The sequence below is a fragment of the Lissotriton helveticus genome, chromosome 10 (assembly GCF_964261635.1).
Source record: "Lissotriton helveticus chromosome 10, aLisHel1.1, whole genome shotgun sequence".
Taxonomy (NCBI): domain Eukaryota; kingdom Metazoa; phylum Chordata; class Amphibia; order Caudata; family Salamandridae; genus Lissotriton; species Lissotriton helveticus.
Window position 1 is genome coordinate 657,961,204 of NC_136071.1, and position 24,794 is coordinate 657,985,997.

At 40.8% G+C, this 24,794-nt stretch overlaps 1 protein-coding gene across 4 annotated transcripts in view; it reads left to right on the forward strand.

Annotated features, from left to right (window-relative positions):
• LOC144784434 (myosin-11) overlaps positions 1-24,794 on the forward strand; it is a 264,556-nt gene that overhangs the window by 136,879 nt on the left and 102,883 nt on the right. For 2 of the 4 annotated variants that reach the window (XM_078663187.1, XM_078663185.1), the window contains exons 5-12: positions 2,993-3,095; positions 8,569-8,589; positions 11,657-11,749; positions 13,427-13,490; positions 17,673-17,771; positions 20,469-20,612; positions 21,527-21,622; positions 22,900-23,018. In XM_078663187.1, the coding sequence (XP_078519313.1) occupies positions 2,993-3,095; positions 8,569-8,589; positions 11,657-11,749; positions 13,427-13,490; positions 17,673-17,771; positions 20,469-20,612; positions 21,527-21,622; positions 22,900-23,018 (739 nt within the window). The remainder of the gene's footprint in view (positions 1-2,992; positions 3,096-8,568; positions 8,590-11,656; positions 11,750-13,426; positions 13,491-17,672; positions 17,772-20,468; positions 20,613-21,526; positions 21,623-22,899; positions 23,019-24,794) is intronic. The other 2 variants (XM_078663188.1, XM_078663186.1) reach the window with 1 other exon arrangement.

The following is a 24,794-nucleotide window of genomic DNA, read 5'->3' on the forward strand; positions in this document are numbered from 1 at the left end:
CCGCATCCTCCGGGCCGGAGGAAGCCACCGCCGGCCCTGAGGATGCGGATTTACCGCTGCGGTGCCTTCAAAGACCCCCCGCCAGATTAGGATGGCTGGGGGGTCATCGGCAGACGGGAAGACCGTCTGCCGCTTTTCCGCCGTGGTCGCCTTCCGACCGTGGCGGAAAAGCTCTAATATGGTGGCGGTATCTATCAGACACCTCCAGCCATATTAGGATGGGGCAGAAAACATGCTTTTCCGCGGCGGCTTTTCTGCCGTGGAAAAGCATGTGGTCTTTCGAGTTTGGGGGCCCGTTGCAATCCCCCAGAGTGTTGGGGGTGGGGCGTGCACATGGGGGGTACCTATGGTACCCCCCTGCATTGGCATGCACAGGGTGGCAGGCACCACGCGGTGCCTGCCAAGTTGTGCATGCCAAGGCTACACATGCATATTTTACATTGCGGCGGGTGCTGCTTAAAGCAGATCCCGCCGCAATGTAAAATATCCGGGATGTGACCGCCAGGGTGGCGGTCACATCCTAATTCGCACGGAGGGACCGCCGCTGCCCCTGCGGACTGTCCCTCCACCTCGGGGGTGGCGGACGGACGCAGGTCCGTCCGCCATCCTAATAGGCGCCAAAGTGTTGACTGTAGGCTATGTACTTCAGCTGTTGAAACTATTATGCGCATTGTCTCTACGTGTTCTAGCCTACTAGTTCAACAGGGATCACTTTTGAGGATGCTGTTAAATGAACAGTGTATTCATTCGTGTAAGCAGGCAATTATTATGTGCCCAGATCTGAACGATTTGCACTTAAATATTGCTTTTATGAAATTCATGATGTTGGTGGAAAACAGATTTGCGAAAACCAGCAATTACCATTTCAAATTTGGTTATTACTGCTAATTGCATGAAGTATCAGTTTTTAAATGATCAGTTTTAACGTATTTTACTCATTGAATATGATGAAACACCTTATTATGTTGCTTGTGTTACCCATATGTTGCATACATTAGCATATATGTATTAAATGATGGTCTTTAAAGTTTTCAGTTACTGTTTAGTGCTTAATTTGAGACTGTGGTTTCCGGTTCTCGGCGCCAGCATTTAATTGTCAATACCGCACTTATGACAGTCTGCCACATGGTGGCCCTGCTCATCTAATTTAGAGATGAGCAGAACAACAGTTGTTTCTGAATACAATATCCATTAAAAATTACTAATACCTGCCTCTCCAGTCATTCCTTTAGCTCTGGGGACCTGGAATAATCTGATTTGTCTCACTTACATGCAAGGGAGATGGTTAGTAGTTGTTTTGGAACCATAATTGGCAACGATGACAGAGGCAATGAGTGGTGCACGCTGCAGTGGTCTCCTGGTCAGGGCTCTGGCACTTTATTATTTTATAAATTAAGCACTGGACGTTATAGAATGGAATGACTTATCGAGCTGTTGTTACCCTTTTTCTGCTCTCTAAATCATCATTAGGTTTAAGATATTTAAATAAGTAGGTGATATAAAATATTTATTTTGTAAACACTTTTTATTTAGACAGAGCTGTTTTAATCTGATTGTTCTTGTGCTCCTTAATGTTTTGTACTTGTTTTTACTAACCGTATCCAATAAAGTTATCTATAAAGCATCTAGCTATAAAGCGATATATCTATTTTTATATTGAAGCCACATTCCCTCAAGTTTGTGAGGCCATTTGATGCCGTTGCATCGTACTGGAGAGGGGCATTTAGGAAGAATGTGAGTTATTGCAGATTTGTGAAAGACTTGTTAATTAGTTGCTTCTGACATGAGAGGGGCATCTAGTTAGGAAGGCCTGCGGTTTTGTTAAAGACTTCCTGTTGTTTCCTCTGACTTAAGAAGGAGATTTCAGAATTACTTGAAGTACTGTTAATGCTAGTTTGATTTTGTCACCACCTTCTGGGCTGATTTACTAAGACGTGGCGAGGATGTGGCCTAACGGCTAGAGTGGTTGACCTCGAAGCTGGGGAATCGGGTTCGAGTCTCGACAACGACGCTCAACGTCCTGTGATTCTGGGTAAATCACTTAATCTCCCCGTGCCTAATGAATGTGTCCCTCTGTAACGAAACTGGTACCTGATATTTTCAGGTCGAGTTTGCACTATATAAAACTCTAAAAAAAACTAATGAAAAGTGTCTTTGTACAAAATACTTTTCCAGAAAAAGATCAAGTTCTCTAAAAAAGGATATCCCTACAACTTGATGTCTAAAACACATTTATACAGAGTGCCATGCTGTTGCCTCGCAAAAAAGACAAGGAGTAGGGCAACAGGCCTTTCATTGAGACCTGAAGAAGTGGCATGGTTTTTCTGGATCTAAAAATTAAGACTGCTACCCAACTATGGTAGATGGTAAAGGTCACTTCACCCAGTGAAGCACTTTTGTAGTCTACCTTGGGGCCTTGTGGTAGCTGGAAGTTTCAGAGTCAAACATTAAATAGATGGGCCCAAATAATCTTGAGCTAACCTTTTAGGATCCTCACACTATTTGGGTCCTGGACATTCCTCTAGGTCTAGGATCTGTCATTCTTACTACAAATCACACACCAACTACAGTTGTCTTTTTCTAGATAGTGTAACCCGACTACAGGAGAGCCTAATCTGGTTAATTGTTACTTTACTAGTGCGGTATGGTGGATTCTCTAATTTGCGTGAGTTGACCTAGTGTAAAGTAGGGAATCTGCTGTACAGGGATACTGTGATGCGTCTTAGCGTCACAGAATTGGAGTGATGGAAACCATTGCTCCATTCCCATTACCACCATGTGCTTAAGGAGCAGTCGCCTACTACAGGATAATGACACTATTTTATTACTCGCACTGTGCTACCCATAACATGCATATTGGGACCTGCCTCCCATTCTGGCATGGGTGAGAGCATTATGCTATGTATAAGTATAAAAGTATGTATGAAATGTTTATTCTCCTGACAACAATCCACTCTGCCTTACAAGTCTCCTGTTTTTTGTTTCTTTACAGGGGTGAATCGGGAGCTGGAAAAACTGAAAATACCAAGAAGGTCATCCAATACTTGGCTCTGGTTGCTTCCTCACACAAGGGCAAAAAAGATACAAGCATCACTGTAAGTACATTTTGTTACCCCTATCCCACTACTCCATATTGCCTTATTTTGTTATGTTTTCTGAAGTGGATCTGATGTAACCTATATGGAAGTTGCAGGTAATTCAATTGTAGTATCTCCCATGCTTTCACAGTGGGAAGCAACTCAACTACAGCCAACCAAAACAGACACTAACTCACCTAATTCTTTTCTCTAGTTTTGGGTGTTACTTGGTTAACTCTAATCTACTACAGTTAGGAAAGGTATTTTGTAATCATAGTTTGCTGTGCTGATGTCTGAAGTAGTTTACTGTGATCTGCGGAATTCCATCAACTCTCATTAATGATACACACATGCTAAAGTAGGAAATTAATGGGCAACTTCCTGGGTCCTGTGTGCTTTATGTGTCCTTTGGAATATTTCCACTTTAAATGGTAATCCAACCCAAACAAAAACTTTTAACAATTATGTACCCACTCGAGACATGAAGTGGGAGGGTTCCATATGTTTTGACACATGGTATTACACACTACCAACTGAGGGCCAACAAGATGGAAGCACTGGCATGGCATAACCTTTCCTTCCACCAGTAAACCTTCTTTGACTGTGTGTTTAGGATGACAGGAGCCTGTTTTTCCATCAGCATAAATCCTTGCTCTCGACCGGCCATCTGTGGTCACAACCCGTTGTATATGGCCTTCAACCGTGTGCAATGGGAGTTACCACAAGGCCTTGCCTTTCACCAGACCATGCACCCTGCCCTTCATATGCAAATAATCAACTGTGATTGGCCTCCATCCTGGTTTAGCACAGAGCCTAGTGAAGTTTAAATGAGAGTGCCTTGATATGGTGTTTTTTGTATCTCATGATGTTCCACTGCCTAGGTCATCATGCCATCAATGATGTCAATGGTGATGTGACACATGATGTCACCAGTTAATTAATCCATTATGTAATTTGTGATGCCATATGTGAGATCATGATAATGCATTTAGCATTTTATGATTACGTATGTAAGCTGAACTGGCAAATGTCATTATGTTTTATAATAGAAAATCGTATCTATAATTTCACTTTAATTGTCGTTTTTCGGGGAACTTTTGTGTTTTTTTATTCCTGCGTTATTGCGTTATGATAAAAGGACAATGACTTACCCTAACAGAATTATTCAGTAAATAATTGGTGTTTTTTATGCTAACCTACATCTAGCTCCTTTGTTTATATATTTTACTTTCCCCGCCTCCATGCTGGCTTTGGCAGTGTGTAGCAGGGGTTGCCTGCAGAGCTGAGGCCAGACCCCGCATCAACCCTTGGTATGCTCAATCCACTCTGGGTATGGCCTTTGGCTCAACCCCCGTCTCGTAATTACACACATGCAATATGCAAACTACATGGGTGCCCTGAAGCTAGACAGGGATAGCAGTTGCTACCCCTCAATTGCTTTTTGTTATTCTTCACATGGATTTTGCTATCCTCAGCGTCATGGGTCATGAAAGCAGTGACCGTAACAGAATATCAACATACATACTAGAACCGTGTTTACTTTTTCCAGTTTTTAACCCTTTCTGTTACCTGGTTCCATCAGGGTAAACGTAGAGAGAAGGACTAGGTCTGTGATGTCACTGGGACCCAAATGGTGTATATCTCCTCCCCCACCACTAACCTTTTAAATTCTCTGAATTAGAGTTTGAGAAACCATGGGGAAATGTTACGTCAACTTGCTCCAAGAAAGATGTACACCTGTAGGAACCTCATGCCTGTTTTTGGTTAACGGAACAGAAAGTGAATAAAAAATGACCATCTGCTGCTTGAGCTTTATGACAACCAACTGACATGTTAAGCATATAAAGGTAGATGAGAGCTTGCACATTTACAGGACAAACTATTTTGTTTGACGCCATTTTAGTAACACATGATAGGGCCATGCTACCAGATTATCAAAGCTTTAATTTCACACCTGCAGAAATAGTGTAGCAAATATATTGACTGGCAAAATGTTGTCCAGGTATATATATATACAGGGTGTAGAGGTGTAACATACTTATGTCAACATATATGTATATTGATGGTATATCAGTGTACATTTATATATAAGTTTTGTATTGTTGCAGTGCAGTCTCTTGCAGGTTTTCGAGGAGGGCGCTTGTCAGCTGGTGCAGCAAGGAAGGTGGACCAAGTCTCGCATTAAATATCTTTCCAAAAATAAATGTAACGCTGCACTCCAGAAACTTATAAATAAACATATTTACTAACACATATTACGGCTGCACCGACACGTTTCGACCATTGCAGTCTCTCTCACTTTAAAGAAAGATCGCAAGGGTTGAAGTGCATCGGTGCAGCCGTAATATGTGTTAAAAAATGTGTTTATTTATAAGCTCCTGCAGTGCATTGTTGTAATTTTTGAAATTTTTGGACACACACCCCACCCTAATAACATACCTATACTTAATGAACGTAATGAAGTGTGTAATTACTATACGAACGCCACATGCGCTTTGATAAAATTCTTCCCCTACTTCCGCCCCCTGCCCGGGTTGAGGTGGTACACTGCACTGTGCTCAGCAGGCTAGATTACTGTAACGCCTTGCTGCTGGACTCTCCAAGCTTTCTTATGGACAGACTTCAGAGAGTCCAGTCTGCGGCGGCTAAACTAGCTCTGGGGTGGCCAACGAGAGCCTCCTCCTCTACGGCCTTGGCCCAGCTACACTGGCTCCCGGTGAGACAGAGGGTACAATTCAAGTCTCTCTGTCTGACCTTTAAGGCCCTGCATGATCTAGGTCCTGTTGGTCTACAAAGGAAATTTAGATGGTATGTTCCAGCCCGCAGCCTACGCTCCTCCTCTGCTAGGTTGGTGACAATACCTCGGTTTAAGAAAATCAAAGCAGGAGGAAGATCGTTTGGCGTAGCCGCGGCGAAACTGTGGAATGCTCTCCCGGCTGAGCTTGGACACATTTCCGATCTCCTCCTGTTTAGGAGGAGATTAAAAACACTTCTCTTCCCTAAACTCTAGTCCGCTATCGCCCTCCTTTCTTATGCTGTCTTGAGTCTGCAAGCGCCAGGATGCCTTTTAGGTGATAGATGCACTTTACAAATGCAATAAATAAATAAATAATAGTAGGGTAGGTTATAAAGCGCACAGAAGCTAGTCTAACTTCCCTTTTAGTTTTTTGATACACTTGCTTGAAAGTACCTAAATACATTTCTGGGACTGGTCCTCATAATGCACCGGTCCTCACAAAGATAGTGTCTGTCTGGTTCTGTCAAGGTTAACCCAAGCTATAAGGATCGAGCTGGTCTTCACCGTGTGGGATATACACACACACACAGTTAAGAATAGTAAATAATATACATGCAGAGCTTTATACTATTTTTGTAGTTGTTATTTTGCCTGCGATATGAGTGACACTACCCCCACGATATTCTGAGATACAACTGTTGTGAGGTGCTTAAGGGATATTAGGATTCTGTAGCTTTGCCGATGCCCAAAAGTGAGCTAGGCCGCTTGATGATCACGTGAGACTCTATGATTCAATCAAATGTTATTACATTTGTTCAACTGTTGTCTGAGTACTTAAAGGGAATAATTAAAGCTGGAGCAACAGGGGCAAACTGTTATTTTTAGCATGTTACTCTCTCAGGAGAATTTCTTTAGACACTGTATGGACATTTTAGGACACAATGTGCCCCATCATGTGTACAGAAACTCTGGTGCCTCAGCTGTTTTGTATTAATCCATTTTCCGGTTTATGCTGTTAAAAAGAGCCGCTGAACTAGCTCAGCAGCTTGTGTGGTTTCTTGATGAAATCTGAATGCACACTGCAAATCAGCAGTGCAAAGCCAACCCCACTGAGCCTTTTATCATCTTGAGGTGAGCTAAAACAACATCTCTGATGCAGAGCGGGACTGCCCAACGGAGGTTGACAAGCTCCTGAGCCATGCCAATTTTCGTGCTAATCACTCAATATGTAAATGATCTGCATTTACATTTACATTTATTGTGTGCTAATTTATCCCGGGTGCATGACCTACATTTGGCACGGCTTCAGCCCTCGTACACCACTGTTGGAAAACGCCAACACATATGTATCTTGTGGCAGCAAGTGCTAAACAAATACAAAAATATTTTTATCAGTAGCAAAGAAGTGCCAAGCTGCTAACATTTTCTTTGCCAAATATTGCTGTATTTTACTCCTCAATTTACAGTTTTGAAATGCAGGTGCAGGAGTTTCTCTTTTCTAAAATTTCAGGTATAGGTACCTTTCTTCAGTGTTTTCTTATATAAAAATGTTCCATGGGACTCTAGCAGAGGTACACATATAAGAGAAGAGAGAAATAGTAGGAGTTTTTTTAGAATATTTGGTTTCTGCTTTTTGTGATCATACATTTGCATGATTTTTGTCTTCGCATCTGTCAACTGACTATTATTTTACTGTTTTTTTATTTTTATTTTCCTGACCTACCAGTTAGTATCCTAAAAATGATTTTGGGATCTCTTGGTGGTGACATAGGACCATTCAGTCGTTGATTGTTAACCAACAACTTAGTTCTCACAGGTGCTGCCTCTTGTTTTGCTCTTATTTATGTTTCACATTTTAAGCCACTCAAGCCTTTTTATGAAAGCTTGCAAAATGGCGTCAGGGCAAATCTCACCATTTTCTCTTTTCAAAGGCTCAGGGAAATATGCGATCTATGTCTAGCAATGGCACAACAGTACAAGCGAAGCTCAGCACTCAGCAGACAGCACTCACTCCATAAGAGACTACTTTCAGGCATATTTAGAGATCACACTTGGCCCAGTACTGATCTCTGTACCTTGATAGGAACCTCCATCATAGTGGTTCCTGTCAGGGAGCAAAAAGCTTGGTGGACGGCCGCCATCAGTTTGAAAGCTATCCACAAAACATCTACAGATATTTTGTTTTTAAAAAACGAGCTCCCAAAGTGGTACTTTGGTAATGAAAAAACAAACCAAAAATGACTCCCACAGCCAGGGATTTTTTTGTTTTTTAGTTACTCACCCCAGTTTTTACCTGGGGAGAGAGACAGGAAAAAAGGGCATTACATCATTAACAAAAAACACTGTTCACGCAGCAGGATTGGTGAAACTATGCTATCATCAGTTGTTTGCCTTACGTTTGGAGTGGTGGCACCATCAATTACGTTCCTTGAGTTTGGCACACTTTGGCCAGGTGTCCTTGGTACAAAGAAGAAAAAATAAACACAACATCAATAATGTGACATCAATTCTGTGATGATCATTGGAGGTGAGCTTGGACATAGGCCATTTTGTGGATATGCAAGAAAATAATTAAGGAACACAATAATATAAAAATTTCTCAAGGACTTATTATGTAATTTTTCTTTAAATTATAACCCAGAAGTGATCCCTAATAGCAGTATGCTGTTTATGCGTGGCGCCTGCCATAACAAAGTGTATACCTGTTTGAAATAATACTGACATGTTTTTTATACTTGCGTCATTCGACTACAGCAAGGTCCATCTTTTGCCTACGTGAGTAACTCGGAGTGTTGAGTGTGTGAATAGAGCACCGAGTGCAGACCTGCATGCTGTTGTTGCACATAAAGAGTACTTAAGAGTGAAATTCAGTACCTAAGGTTATATCATTGTATCACGTTGAAAAGCAACAATAGCACCCAATGTTCACGTGTGTACCACCATTTTTAAAGGACTGTGCTAGAGTTTATCAAGGTTCAACATGTGTAGGGTCATCATCAGATATCACTTTCAACGTGTGCCAAACGTTACAGCTGTGACTTTCTTATGATCTTAAAAGAGGCAATTAACTTAAAATGTGACCTGACCCCTACTTCTGAAAGCAAACAAGTATGGTCATCCCAGCTGTTGAACCTTTTTTAGGATTGTGGTGAAATTGTGCGGCATTTATCACTGTCTGATGTAACAAACAGTGCATGTACTGCATTAGTAGTTTGTGTGATTGTGTATTTCCATCAATTTGTATTCATTGTGCATGAGTGCATGCTTTAAACTTGTTTCTAACATTTTTATCACTTGCAAAAGGATCTGTACATTTACGTTTTGCAAGATTATTAGCGCTGGACCAGATTGTGTCATGAGTAGCCACAGTCTTATAAAACTGGCGATTGAGAACCACCCGCAACATGCAAATCTATTCATGATTATAGAGTAACAGGATCTAATGTTATAGTAAACAGCCACACATGTCTTCAATGATCAACTCGAAAAACATGGCCTAGCTCTCTAAGTGCTAATATTTCAAGGTCAAACTTTACGACCTTTCATGTGGTTGGGAGGCTCTTATCAGAGAGGCTAGTTCCTAATTTGGTATGAGGAGAAATCATTAGATAACCTCTCTTCAACATTTAAAGTTGTTTTTCAATATTGTTAATCATTATTTAGATATGACAAGGTTAGGCCTTGAGGTTGAAGTTGGCTAATATAAATGAAAACCTGGCTTTCTGTGCTGTTGTGTTCCTTGAGATAAGGTTGCGACCAAGACTGGCCATTGTTGCTCATGAATGGCATGTGATTCCTCCACCTAAAGCCATCTGTGGCTTGCCCTGTGTCCTTTTGCAGGCCTGAAACCTTTTTCCAGGAGAGGATATTACTTGATATTGGAAAAACTTTTCCATTCTCTGTCAAACTGACTGAACCCAGGTTGAGGTTAAGAGAGTGGTCTTAAGATTCATTTGCAGATTTGTGGCCCATTGCAAGCAATTTATATAGGAGTAGGATAAGAAGCATGCCTCTTAAAAGTTTGAAGTTCACTCTGGCAATTTAAAGCCTTTCCCATCAGATAATTGTTCTTGTGAGGAGACCTTTAACGCTGCCACTTGGGCTACTGTGCATACTCTAACAAAGCAATGTGTTATTAAAAGAATTCCCATTAGAAGTAAGTTTAATGTACCCAGCGTGTTGGGATGTCTTAAGGTCTACATGCCATGTGAGAAAACCTTTAAGTAAGCAAGAGTGGCCAGTGCAGGTAAGAGCGGTGGGGCGGTTGGGCCAGGTGGGGGAGATTTCGACAGACAACAAGGGGAAATTAATTATTTATTCAATTTTCACTCGTAGTCATCTGTCAAATCCCCCCCCCCCCCCCCCCCCAACTCGGCCTCACCGCTCTTACCTGCACTGGCCGCTTCTGTAAATTGAGGCCATATGTATGACCACATTTTCCCATAGACACAGAATGGGTAAAACCCTTTGATACATCTGGCCCTAAGTAAATACATGAAAATAATTATTCTGATTATCCAAAATGATCCCTGCTAGCCGGATGTTTTACAAACTAGGGTAGGGGCTGTTTCTTCTCATGACCAACTGTTTTGATGTCCAGCAGTGCTGCTTTGTTGTATATTAGAGTACATCTGTTTTAACTGCATGTTTCAGTGTGAAATTGCAAATACATATTAACACTGGTGCATCTGTGCATGTCCATCCATGGTAATGCTGTGTAATTATGTCCTCCATTTCCATCCCAAGTCTAGATATAACTGCATTTAACAACGGTGTTTGAGCTTTGAGCTGTGTTGTCTTACATCGTTCTTAGCTAGAGTTTCTAATGACATCATCATGTGCTCTAAAAGAAAAGCCTCAGTGTGCAAGCTTCATAAACATAACAGCAAGTTTGCTTAATTACATCTGCCTTTGTCATAATGGAAAATATATATTAACAATCAGCCAGGACAATAGTGCTACTGTTCAGCTAAATGTCCTTCTCATTTTTGCTACCGGTACGCGGCTACCGGTACGCGGTGCTCAGGCTTTCATCTTCAAAATTAATCCTTACAACATCATGTGTGACCTCATCTATCATACTGCAGCCCACAGGACGGGAAAAGGGCACAAAGAAACGAGTAAGCAAGGGGAGGTAGTCTGCCTCCCACACCCGGGAACTTCGAATCCAATGCTAACGTGCTGGCTTTAATTTTCAACACATATATTGATCTGATAATTGGGGACAACAACAGTCATAATAAATAAGCAAGTATGAAAGCTACTTAGATGACTTGGAAAAATATGTTAGGTTGAGAGTTTGGCCCATTGTGAGTGCACTGTCCGAGGCTAATGCAGGCAGATCTGCCCTTTATAATTACTCTGACTGTTTTTGAGGTCTTTTAAGCAAAGAATGGTGTAAACTTAATTGATGAGTATTAATCTCAAGTAGTTCATATTCTCAGAACGCAAAGTATTTTTGACTGAGGCCTTTTTTAGGCTCAAATAGGTTTTATTCTTGAAATGCAAAATATGTATGGTTTGAGGCCTCAATCAAAAATATTTTTTGTTATGAGAATATGAACTACTTGAGATTAATACTCATCTATTAAGTTTACACCATTCTTTGCTTAAAAGACCTCAACAACAGTCAGGGTTTTAGTATTACATACAGGACAGGAGGACTAAGTCCTGTGATTTTATTTGAGGTCAAGTGTCTAACCCATTAGAGAGCCTCTGTTGCCCTTCCCTTTTACTTTGTAGGAATCCTTTACAATTGCGTGTGTCTGATCGTCCTATCTGTATCGCTGATGCGTTGCTACTAATTAAATGTACATAATGACTGAGCATTGCTGAATTGTAGGGTGAGCTGGAAAAGCAGCTACTTCAAGCTAACCCCATTCTTGAAGCCTTTGGAAATGCCAAAACAGTGAAGAATGACAACTCCTCGAGATTTGTAAGTACCTTTGTTGATTAATCTATTTTTTGTGGTATTGACTAATGATAGTGTCGGGTTGGTTTGAACCCCCCCCCCCTTACTTGCCATATGTTTAATCTATTTCAAATGGAAATGTGTGCGGCTTTATTTCTATAAAGCTGCCTTAAAATGACAAAAAATAAACTATTGATCACTTGGTCGTTGTTAAAAGCAATTTAGTAGTTTGATGTAAACGTTGTGCCCTAAATATTATTTACAAAATAATTACCCCATTAATAATAGAAAATCCAAACCTAAAGGGAAGATATTCCTGTAAACGATATTTAGTACACAATATTTATATCTGGCAATATCACTGTTGACAGTTATCTAACATCCAGTCCATTGTTTATTCTCATTTCTGGTGGTCCAAGGGGTCCTGATGGATAACACCTCACAAAGCCACACACATCATCCTGGAAGGGATTTTCTTAAACTCAGAAATTATTTTAGCCTGATATTCAAGTAAGGGTGTGTCATTTCAAAGCTGTTTCACCATATTGAGCCATTTGGCTCGACCTGCTGCATTAAATCAGACTCCAGAAAACCTTTTAAAATCTGAAGGTAAACCAAGGTGCAAATTACAGAACCATCTTGGAATATGTGTTATCCCATGAAAAACTGACTTTGCATGGCATGTTCCCATTATGCAGAACAAACATTACAAATTGGGGTTCATGCAGAATCAAAGTGAACATTTCTAAAAGTTGCAAAATCTGATCAGTGGGACATTGACGCAAGGGAATCTAGCTTTCAAGCTGCCTAACTGAATGCAGTGTCCATCTCAACCTGCTGTGCCAAATTGGGCTTCAGAAAAATCTAAAAAATCTGGTGATAAACGTCAGACCAAACAGAAGGATCATCTCCATTACATGCCCAGGATGTATGCTGACTGAACTTAGGTTACTCAAGGTCCTTCCTGGTCACAACATTTTAGAATATGTCCTCCATGGGAGGTCTCACAAGATGTGCCTAACCTAGTGGAATGTAGAGGAGTGTTTTTCTTTTCTATGTCAGAATTTAAAATCCTTCATTAGGACAAACCTTCGGCTTGTATTGGAACACCTTGCGCACTAGCTGCAAAGGTTGCCCAAAGCCTTCGGCAGACTTCTTGAGAACAAGTTCTCTCTTTTTTATGGAACATTATTACAATGATTGTTATTGACACTACTGCTTTCAAAACTTATGAACCACTGAATCACTGTTGTTCTTTATTGTGACATTTTGTTATTACATTGTGTCTTCGTATTAAAATTTGAATGTAAATTTGAGTTGTGTTTTATTTGGCTGTATTGTTTGGTTGGTTTGTCATACCGCTTTGCACATTTTCTCTGAGGCTTTGGTTTCTGCACATAACGGTTAAGATTACTTAAACCAGTTTAACTCTGGGGCACCTTCTGTTTTGGCAGTGTGGAAATTCCATCACAGCTCATACAAGACAGTGATTTTTCTGTCACTTAGCATAACGCTCTAATACCTGACAAACCTAATGATAGTTTCTCTACATTAAGGAAATTCATCTTGTAAAATAAAATGGATCTAATTTGTTTAAATCCACTCTACATTGTGGAATGTCTGAACTATTTTATGTGTCCTAGTGTAATTTGCAGATAATATTGTGTATAGAAATCCTAAACATTTTCTCATCACCAACAGGGTAAATTCATTCGCATCAACTTTGACGTGACTGGCTACATTGTTGGCGCTAACATAGAGACATGTATCCTTTTCAGCAAATGGCTTCAGAACAAAGAAGTGGAGGGAAACATATGGTCCAGTGCTAAGCTCTTACAAGACATATTGCATGTCTTCTTGTGTTGGCAAAGTGATATTCCAGACTCAACGCCACCCAAAAAAATGTCAAACCTTTGATTGTCATTTCCAAATAAAGACACTTGAATATTTTTCTGATCTGACGTCAGGCATGTGTCTGGAATCACTGTGTATAGAAAACACAGCAAATATGAAAACGTCCCTTGTTCTTTCCTATTCCTCCTGTGAAATCACAAATAATGTGATAAAAATGAAACAGCGGAAGAGAATGCTAATCATCATACACCTCAAATGTATGATAAATGACATTTCCAATGTGACCCAAATTCTCAAGCATCACTAAAAGATTTCACAAACAAAGCTTACTGAATGTGCTGTTGTTTTCTGGGAAGTTCTTTGTTATTCAAGAACATCCATTAGAATCATGTCAACATTGTTTAAAAAAATCACTTGGTTTTATTTGAAAGAAAAGTTAAAAATTTCTGGTGGTCTGCGACTCTTGCGCAGCAAAGACTGTCTTCTGCTTGAAATGTTGGACTTTAAAAAAGAGCAGACTAGGACTCAGCCATTTCGTGGTAGCGTGAATAAATTCTGGGATTTCCTTCCACCAGCCCTAGGCAATACTCCGTGTCCTTTACCTACAAAAAGGATCTGAAACACCTCCTGTTCCAAATGTATTTTCAGTCTAGTCCTAAATAACCCTGTTACTCGGCTTTCAGCTGCTATAATGCACAATGCTTCTGCAATGTGACTTCTGAATTCCTGTTTCTACTGTGATCACACTGCTCTATCTGCTTAGACTCTCACTTCTCCCTCATTATCTCTGTATATTTTATTCTCTGTCTCTATTCCTTTACACTGGTGGGCCCTTTTTGTTTATTTTCTTCCTTGGCCTTACATACCCATTTTCAACACCCTCATTTACTCACAGTTTATTTGAAACTCCACTGCTTATTACATCTTTTATTATGTCTCATCCACAGACCACTTTTAAGTGTCTGTTGTGGAAGCCTTATGGGGGATAATACCCCTACTTGCAATACCAATACTTAAAGTGAGCTCTGGGATACCCAATTGCCTACTATTGGTTAGCTGTCATGGCAGTCTCATTTTCCTGCTTATTTTTGAATTGGCTTCCTTCCTCTTGTGTTTGTCCTTCCTTTGGTACACAAAAAGGAGATCCAGAGAAAACCAACCTACGAACAATCCTCTTAAGTAACCCCCAAGTATACACTAATATAGCCTTAAAGCCTGCTGTAGCGAGTATACTTGCCTTTAAAGGCCAGCTCCAAGAGAGTGGGCCTTTAATGGCTAGTATAGCCTGCTAATGCGGGCTTTAAGGCTATTAGAACATTTCACCCCTAGAGGGCAGATTGTTCCAATTAGTAAAACGAAGGCCTTACGGTTGAAATCCCCTTGGGCTCTGTTCGGCCTGTGTTCACAGCAACAGCTGTGAAAGATAAACATTGGAATGTTGGAGCTCAGGGCTTTTACCGGCCCTTCTACTGGCAATTAGAAGCCCGAAGCACTTCATTGTCTTCAATGGAGCGCTCAACATTCCAATGTTCTAATGGTACGTAGGTTTTTCCGAGGACATGAGAACTTGTCTCCTGGTATGTCACATGAATTCAGAGATATATGAAGAGGGCACCGTACCCACATTTATCATGCCATCCTTCATCATCGGTTTCCTCTCCCCAGTTGTGTAGGTGAATATCACCTAGAAGGATTTGACCAACATTGGGAGTTCAGAGATAAATGTAATTGGCTAAATTTAGGGCTCCAGATGTTTTAAAATGTCTAAAGGAATACCCACAAAATTACTCCTTTATTTGGTGGGTATCTTTGGTATGACTAAAATGTACAGTTTTTGATGCCTTTAGAAATTAATGTTTCATGCACCCATTTCCATCTATCAGCAGACTAATTCTTAGGTAAAAAAGAAACTCGTACCATTACTGTACATTTGTCTATTCTTTGGAACCCAGCTTCTTTATCATCCTTTTGAGTGGATGACTTGTAACTTTTTGCTGCTTACATTAAGGGAACACATTTTGTAATGTTCTTGCTCACTCTGTGTGCTTGCATGTGTGTTTTTGCTTTCTCCTTTTGCTGCTTCTCTACTCATATTTTATTGTATAGCCCAGGCCCAGCTGCCTAATAGTTTCACCCTAATCACTCGGCTAGACACGTGTGAGGGCTTCCTATAAATTCCCATGCCCCTCCACCTGTTCCACTTTTACTCCCATTACTACTTCTTCCACTCACCAGTGCTTTATTTGAACCCCATTTATTTTGCTCCTTCTCACCAGCTTAGTCTTTTTTTTAAAGAGTAAGGTTTTCGTTTTTGAGGGCCTGGCAGGTACAACTTGCTGGCAGGCGGCTCCTTTCCCCCCAAATAGTGCTTAAAGCACTTGTTATTTTTTTTAATTAAATTTTCCATCATGTACACTCACTGAATGAAAAGAAAAAATAGAATGGCCGCCCTGTTATAACAAATAAGCCCATGGGCGCGGTGACACATGCATGTGTATGCATGATGGCTCCTGCATCGGCAAAAAGCATAGTATTCTCATTTGGCCGACGCTGAAGAGCTTTGGCAAAAACCATTGGCTAATCAATAGGTCTTCATTGGCAAAGCTGAAAGATTAGACCTGTAGGCATCACCAATGCTTGTTATCCTTATTCTTACTCTTGATCTAATCCCCATAGGCTGCTGTCTTGGTGTTTCCTCTCTTTTATGTTGAATTGTTGTGTTATTGTGTTTTTGACTTTTTTATACTTCCAGGTGGGTTTCTGCTTTACTTCATGTTGCTGTTTTATAAATTATTTGTGAGCACTGTTTTGTAATTTATTTTGTTTTATTGTAAAGCACTAAAAAGTCCTAGGTCCACTAAATAAAACTACAAAATAAACAATATAGATACAATAAAAAATTATCAATGTGTATTACTGCATTTTATGTGTGGGGCATCATCTATAATGAGTATTACAGATTATATTTAACAAAAACACTCTAAAACGGATGTATTTGCCATTTACAGTCCATGTGCAGGTTTGCAATGTTTTTTTTAGATTGTTTAAGTGAACCATAGAAGTCTTTTATAAGTGCAATTATAAGATGTAGTTGGGAGTGGACATCAGAAACTAAAACTAACAGATTTAAAGAAAAGAAAAAACACAAGAAGCTTGTATGAGAATTGCTTCCCAATATGCAACAGCACTTTTAGAAAGCTGTGTAGGTTAAAAACGATTGGCACTGTATTGTTTTTCACTCCCTGTTAAGGTTTGGGTTTAAACATGATGAAATCAAGACCGGACTGGGAATCCAAGACAGCCCTGGCAAATTTTGTTGGACCACCCCACGAGGGGCGGGGGGTGTGAAAGTGTGAAGCACTGCTGCTTTTGTTACTCAGGGCCGATATTGCAGCAACACTTAAAAACCGGTCCCCAGTAACAAAACCGCCCCTCACTGCGGTAAACCGCTACCCCTTATCCAGCCTCCCAGGGAAACGCCCTATACCCGCAATGGCCAGTCCAGCCGTGGATGAGATAAGAGGCAGCCTCTTAAGTATGCTAGATGTGTGTGATCTTTTGACATGGTGTAAGATTGGCCAGTGACAGCCTATGATCAGCATCATGATGGTTGAAGGTGCACAGGTAGCCATAGGTCCTGATTACAGGTTGTCCGGCATTTTCTGACCCCCCTGCATACAATCTTGTTTGCACAGGGATCAGAATTCTGGTTTGGATGGTATTTACCACATCCAGCAATTGCAGAATGTGTTAGACATTTCATCCTTCGTTAAATTTTGGTGGGAGAAACCTGGCTGAATTTAACCGAGGAAAAGTGTATTTACTGTGCCATGTGCATTTTAGTGGTTATTCCCCCAAAACCTGTGATATTTGTTATTATTTATCGCACCGAATAAATAACGAACCCCACTACATTGGTATTTATCAGATGTGTGAAAAAGCACCTTATTTCCGACAAACTCGGAATCAGAGCTTTGATTTGTACTGCAGTGCTGGTCATAAGCACATTAATATTTGTGATCTTTTCTCTAAATAATTTATATTAGTGATTTATGAATATTGAGTTCAGATCCTTAGTAGCTGTGATCAACAGATCTCCTGGAAAAGTCACGTGCAATTCGCCAGGCTAAAGATGAAAGAGCCTTTCATATCTTTTACTACCTGCTTTCCGGTGCTCCAGATAAAATGCGAGGTAAGTTATATTAAAGTGTGGATAAGACTGCGTGCAGTATTTTAGGCAGGGGGTTGTTACATGTATCCGTGTTTGATACACATGCTTACCTTGAATTATCAGCCCCCATTACAGGGCCAACTAGAAGAGGCAGAACAATCACGGCAAGTGTGTGTTGTGAAGTGTAAACATTCCTACTCCAGCACAGTTTGCAATATGCATTTGCAAATGTCACTTGCTGGGAAGAGCAAAATTGGTGATCCAGAAAAAATATTTCTAAAAGTTCCAGTTTGAAATGAAATTTGCTTGGGGAATTTTTAGAATTAACTTCCAGAATTATTCCAGCATATACAAATGGTGTAACAAAATATCTTACTATTGTACAAAATTGTGCCCTGTTGCCCTTACAATATCATAGTGCTAAACAATACTCTGGTTAGTCCTTGGCTTTCTGTCTGCCACCCGTGTATGCAGCAGGATGAAACTATGCTACTGATGGCCTATGAATCAATTATTAATTGGACACTTCCTAAAAATTCTCAAACTACCCCGAAACAATGAATAATAATACCAAATCACACATTTGAGAATTGCGAAACTAAAATCTACTTTAGTTTTTCGAATCTTGAAACTTTGAATTTCAGTTATTTAAAACAAAAGCAGACCTTTGAGGGCACAATACAATACTCCAGAGGCACAACTGCTTTTTAGGTGTGCACTAATGCCAGCCTTAGGCGTATCACTAGCCTCATTTAATGAAGGAACTTCAGAAATACAAAAATCCATCCATATTTACATGCAAAGAGGGATTTTGGGTCAGCCCTTTTCTTCCATTGGTCTATTCAACTGATATTCACATTTTCCTTTCACCTACGAAAGTGCAGAGGATGAGGTTCTGGGTCAGTACACTTCAGACTCAGGTATTCTTGTGCTGTGAGCAGGGGCGGCTCTAGGCTCATGGTGGCCCTGGGCAGGGAGCGTAGGTAGGGGGCCCCCGGAGGAACAGGTAGGGGGCCCAGGAGGAACGCAGGCGCGGAGGCCAGTGAAGAGGGGGGGGGGGGGTCAGGGTGTTTGGAAGTGGAACAAAGCCAGAGGCCGTCAAATCCCTGCCATGGGCCACCACGCAAATATGTATCCATCCTTAGAGAATTATTATATTAAGGATATAATTTGGCATGGTGGCCCCTGGGGTTTGGTGGCCCTGTGCAGGTGCACAGCTTGCACATGCCTAAGGCCGCCCCTGCTGTGAGGGACTGTTTTCTGCCTTCTCACATGTGCATATCCACCTAAAAAAAGCGCATTAAGTGCTAGGGCTAGTGGGCCAATACTCTACTTTAACAATGTATTTTATTTTGACCCGTTATCCATTTTTATTTTATTTTGCCATCCATTTGTGTTTAGATTACGTCTTCTTGGTACAGTAATTCAAAGCTTACAGTACCTTTCTTCATACTATTAAGAATCATATTTTTCTGAAGCTAAAAGGGGTTTCCAAAACTATTCTAGGTATACCTGCCTATCAGGAATCCAATTGCAATGATATGTATTTTTTGTATAACATTTTTATTGCAAGTCTATTGCTACTCCGTTTAGGTGGTGGCATGTTTTATTTTTTTGTTTTGTGGCGTATGTTTGCAATAAAAAAAATGTATGTCATGACCTCACCAATTTACCAAGGCCAGACTCATTGGCTTTGCCAGTGTTCATTTGAAATTGAGCTTAAGTTTATATTTCATCAAAGCAAGTAGATAAAGAAAAAAACACCACTGTTGTTTACAATCGGGACAAAGTTCTTGGGCACTGTAACACCAATGTGGCTGGGCTAATGCATGTAACTATTTCCAATTTGTACTTTTGGTGTAATGAATATTAATGAGCATGTATTTAGAAAAATATTCATTTGCTCTTTTTAACTTTAAGTGCTTCATATCTTCTTGCAGTTTCAAAACACTGTAGAGTTCAGCGAGGTGTTTGCGAAGATGAGGTCAAAGGAAGTTAGAATGCAGCAAAATACAAGGCGAGAATCTCTTTCTGACAATCCTTGGTCACTGCCTCTTGGTTCTACTGTGTTCAGATGGTATACTCCTGAGGCACTTTAAGTTAGCTCCTGCCATCAGGCATGAATTTAGGGCATTCGAAAACCTGAGGCAACTGACTCCGAAAGAACTACCTCATTGTTTTAGCTGACTCAAAATTTGTTAGTTGAGCAGATGTTAGATTGTGATTTCAAGTCACTGACTTGTGCTTAAAGGGCTACCAATTACTGCAAGTACTCTAACCATAGGCCTTGGGTATCATACGTGTAGAGGATTGGAAAACATTGTGTTTTGACGTAAATTAGTCGATTGCAAAGGGTTAGGGCATTTCAACTTGAAAACTCCAATAATTTTACAATAAAATATATGCCCCAGACCCCTGTAGCGTGAAAGATGAGACCTATTACATGAAATATAAAAAACTGTTTAAATAGTTAGACAATTTTCCGATCTTATGCACTCATTCAGAGAACACACAGTGCGTTAGACTAAACTTCACTGAAGGAACCCTAACCAAACAATGTTATGATGGAAAGCTGTACGAGCTTGGCTGCATAATGGATGGATCATCAGTACATGGTACATTTGATCAGAATAATACAAAGAAGCAACTGTGGATTTGTGAGCTGCTTTGTGGCTGAACAAAAATTAACTGTTTTTTGCACCTTTTCTTTTCCTCCAGAGGAGCTGTTGCTTGAAGGCTATGGGAATTACACATTCTTATCCGCAGGACATGTCCCTATATCTGGCCAAGATGATGGTGATATGTTCCAAGAGACTTTGGAAGCTATGGAGATTATGGGGTTCACTGGAGACGAGCAGCTGGGTAAGAACTACTGCACCTATCCTCCTCGCACTTTGCACTCTGAATAGAAAGTGTCATGTAGGCAGCGTTGTGTATGTTGTTGTAATCTTTTGCCACTTTGCCATCTCATTTGTTTCAAATTGTTTGGGAAAACCATTAGGAGGATAGGAAGAGTCGTCTTTACCAGCAGGGACCACCTGGAAAGGAGAAAGAATACGAGAAGCATTGGACTTTGAGCACTATCAAGGTTATTTTTCAACTGTCAGACATGAGTGGTTGGTAGTCACCTAGTGGTTGCTTCTCTGCCCTTGATTTATAGAGGGCAGCACATTGCCCTCACCCCGTTATTCTTCTTCTCAAGGTACAAATCACTGGATTCCTTTTCTTATGAATTGCTAGTTTGCAATTCGCTAGACTTAAACTCAGCTCAAAACCGACCCACAATTGTTTGTTCGAATAGCATTTAATTACCTTAGAATTTATAGCCTGATTAATCACACCAAGATTTATTGTGGTTTTGCTAGTGTGGAGTTGAACACACATATCTGCATGTAGTTTCTTTTTTCCAGTCATTGTTATGGAGACATTAATCAGGGAACAAGAGAAATTTGTCAATAGTGTTTTTATGTGACAATGTAAATTGTTTAGAACATTGTTTTGAATGGTCATCCACATAAAATACATTTTAAGTAGCATGATGACTATTGAAACAAAATTTTTATGTGAAAAATTTAATATCATTGATTGACTTAAAACTCAAGATGCAAAATGAACTGGAAATGCAGATGTCCTCCACTCGCTGGGAGAAGAAATGCGAAGACAAGCAAGAATAAGCTATTGGCTCTCATGTCTAAAACCTGCTAAAAAGTGCAGCAGCAGTAGCTCACTTGTGAGAATAAACCTGACTTGGGTGACATCTCTTTGCTTTCTTACAGCCATGATGAAGGTTGTCTCATCAGTCTTACAAATGGGTAACATTGTCTTCAAGAAAGAAAGAAATACAGATCAGGCATCCATGCCTGATGACACTGGTACGTCTTAAGAAACCATTTGTATTCATTTTAGAGAAATATAGATTTTGTTATTTCTTCCTTTCTATGCACTTATTGTACAGGAAAAACAAAAGAATGAAAAGGTATGGAAAAGTACATCTTGTGGTTGCTTTTTACATATTGTGCTAGAAATCTTTTTTTTTTATGTTGTTGGGCTCTTAGGAAGTGAACTGTGTGGCAAACTGCGGTAGATATGGAGTTACGTAAGGAAGCTAGTAATTAGAATTATTCATAGTCATATTGATGGTTGATAGGTCAGTCACTTGTCAAGACTAGTGTGAAGTTTGGTGTCTGCTAGTTTGTACTGAAATTCTTGGGTGACTGTATAAAGGCCCGAATAAGTGTTCGGCGGTGAGACGGCCAGACTGCTGCAGCGGTGGAACTGAGTACTACGCCGGGCAGCTGGCCTCGCCGCCCGCCATATTAGAAGTTTCCTGCTGGGCTGGCTGTTTCACGGCGACAGTAACATGACAGCTGTACAGTTTGTCGCAGTGTTGGTTCACTGAATGGACATGCCCACTCTAGAACATGAATACAGTCAGGTGGACGTAATTGTAAAAAAAATATTTTGCAGTGTGATCTAATGCGAATCCGACACCGGAAGGCATTCCAGCACTTCACATGTTCAACAGTGACAGTACACATGGGAACAACCACCCTTGTCACAATATTTGGCCTCATTTACTGCCTTACTGCCAACTCGTGCATGGTGGTGTCCCCACCAGGAACAGGTTGGCGGAAAGGCAGGTCACAATTAACCCCACTGGACACCTGGCGGGAACCCTTCCATGGGCCGCCTCTGCCTCTCCAGCAGCGGAGGCTCACTGCACAGATCGTAATCGGCCTGTCGGACTGCCGAAACGTGATAGCGGGACACATCCCGCCATCATCGTAATCAGGCCCTAAATCTTTGGGTAGGTGAATCCACAGCTTTGCAGCACTTGTCCTCATGTGAAGGTTACTGGCTCAATAAGCAACGTCAATCATTAGGGTGTGGCATGGTGGTCTCAGGACCAAGAAATGAATAGAGCAATGTGCCTGAAGTGGTGGATTTTCAAACTTTTGCTGAATCTCAGCCATTCTGATTGTCAGTTGGTATGGACAAGTGTTCCCAATGTGCAGTCATCTACATGTAGTCATTTTTCACTTAATCTGGTTGCACTAGGTTTCTGATTGATTGATATTGTAATATTGTTATTATTGATATAGGTGTCAGTACATGAAAGAGGTGCCACCAATTGTGATTTGTTTTCCAGCTGCCCAGAAAGTCTGCCATCTGGCAGGTATTAATGTGACAGACTTCACCAGATGTATCCTGACACCACGTATTAAAGTTGGGCGGGATGTTGTCCAGAAAGCCCAGACCAAAGAGCAGGTGAGGACATTTAATCTGGAGTGCTGGGTCTACAGAGGTCTAGGCACCACTTTTATTTTTTCTGTAACTCTAGTACTTCAGCAAGGCACTTATTTCCACTACTGAAAATTCAGTAAATGGATCTGTTCAGCAAGTATACATTTTCATTGCAATACATGGTAAACAAAAAGAAAATGTGGTGGGCGTTGATTTTTACATGGCATATGAAAGTTAGAGGGTAAGCCAGAGCTATGTCCATCAACAGAGAGTACAGCAAAAAGGAAGAGTGCAAATTTGCTCCTCCTTGTTTGGTGAAGGTAGTGACAAAATTGCAATGAGGGCTTATTTGAGGCCCTGTTATGGGAATAAGTGCACCGTAACTCTATTCACAAGAGTATATTGGCCACTATAAAGGGGTAATCCGATGAATTATATCACAATACATCGTTAAAAAAGCAAAGTTCTAGAATCTATATTGCTGGTTATTTATATCAAAAGAGTTGGAAAAAGAGAACTGTTTTTCTCTTCATTGACTGGCACTTTTAAAGTTGCTTCATTTGAAAGGTTATTAGTTTGTCCCAGGAATCAAGATGGCTGCCCACTTAGGAATGAGCTGACATTGTGTTTCAGACCTTTCTTTTTGGGTCCCTTTTATGGTCTTCTCTGAGAGTTCTTGAGGTTCAAAAGCATTTCTCTCAAAAACATTTGAGTGTTACAAGATGCTAGATAGAATGGAATGACCACAGGTAGCCAAGAGAGTGATGGTAAATTCGAAAATACATCTATATGCTATTGAGAAAGAGATTTAAAATCTTTTTCAGACATGTTCCAGTTGTGGGTGAATATGGTACATTTTCGAAATGTTGACAATGTCAAGTCACAAAAGAAAGAACATAGGCCCCTATTGCGATGGCAGTCGGCCGGACCGCTGGCCACCATCACTTCTGGCAGGAGTCCACCCAACAATGATTCAGCAGTCTCATCTGTCAAATTAGGATGGGACCGCAGCGATGTCAGGCGTAAAGTGCCTTTTTCTACTGTGGCTTGTGCTGAAAAAGGGCCGCAGCACACGCCGCAGTAGAAAACAGCACATTGTAAACATCCAACCACCGTGTACCAGGCACCATGGGATGCCTGGCACATGGAGTTTGGAAGTTTGGGGGGCCCCTACATGTGCCCCCCAGGCTACTTAGCAGTGGCCCACGGGGAATGGGGGCCTTGTTTGGGGCCCCCAAGGTTCGTTTATGTCGGTCTTTTCATGGCGATGGGACTGCCATGAAAAGGAAGTCGGAAAGGGACATCCTAATCCCTACGGTGGTTCCTGCTCAGGCACCACCTCAGATTGTAGGGATAGGAGTTCACCTGCTGCACCAACAGGATCTTGGAACCTGTCAGGGGCGGCGGTCTCCCCCTCGACATTATCGATCTTTATTATAATAATACAAAATTAAGGTCTTCATTATGATGTTGATTATGGCGCCACCGACTGGCTGTCAGTCCACCCAACATACAAGGCATCAGTCCGATGGCCGCATTACGATGCAGGCGGTCGGCCTGCATCGTAATGCGGCAGTCAGACTGATGCCTTGTATGCTTGGCGGACTGACAGCCTGTCGGTGGCGTCATAATCAACATCATAATGAGGGCCTTAATTTTTTATTATTATTAGTTCATGCTATACAAAATTTAAGCTTAGCATACTTTCAGAGAATTTAAATATTTATTCCATTCTTGCTAAATAAACAGAGCATTAATCATAGAAATGGATTATACATAAAACAATCATAACAATCCAGG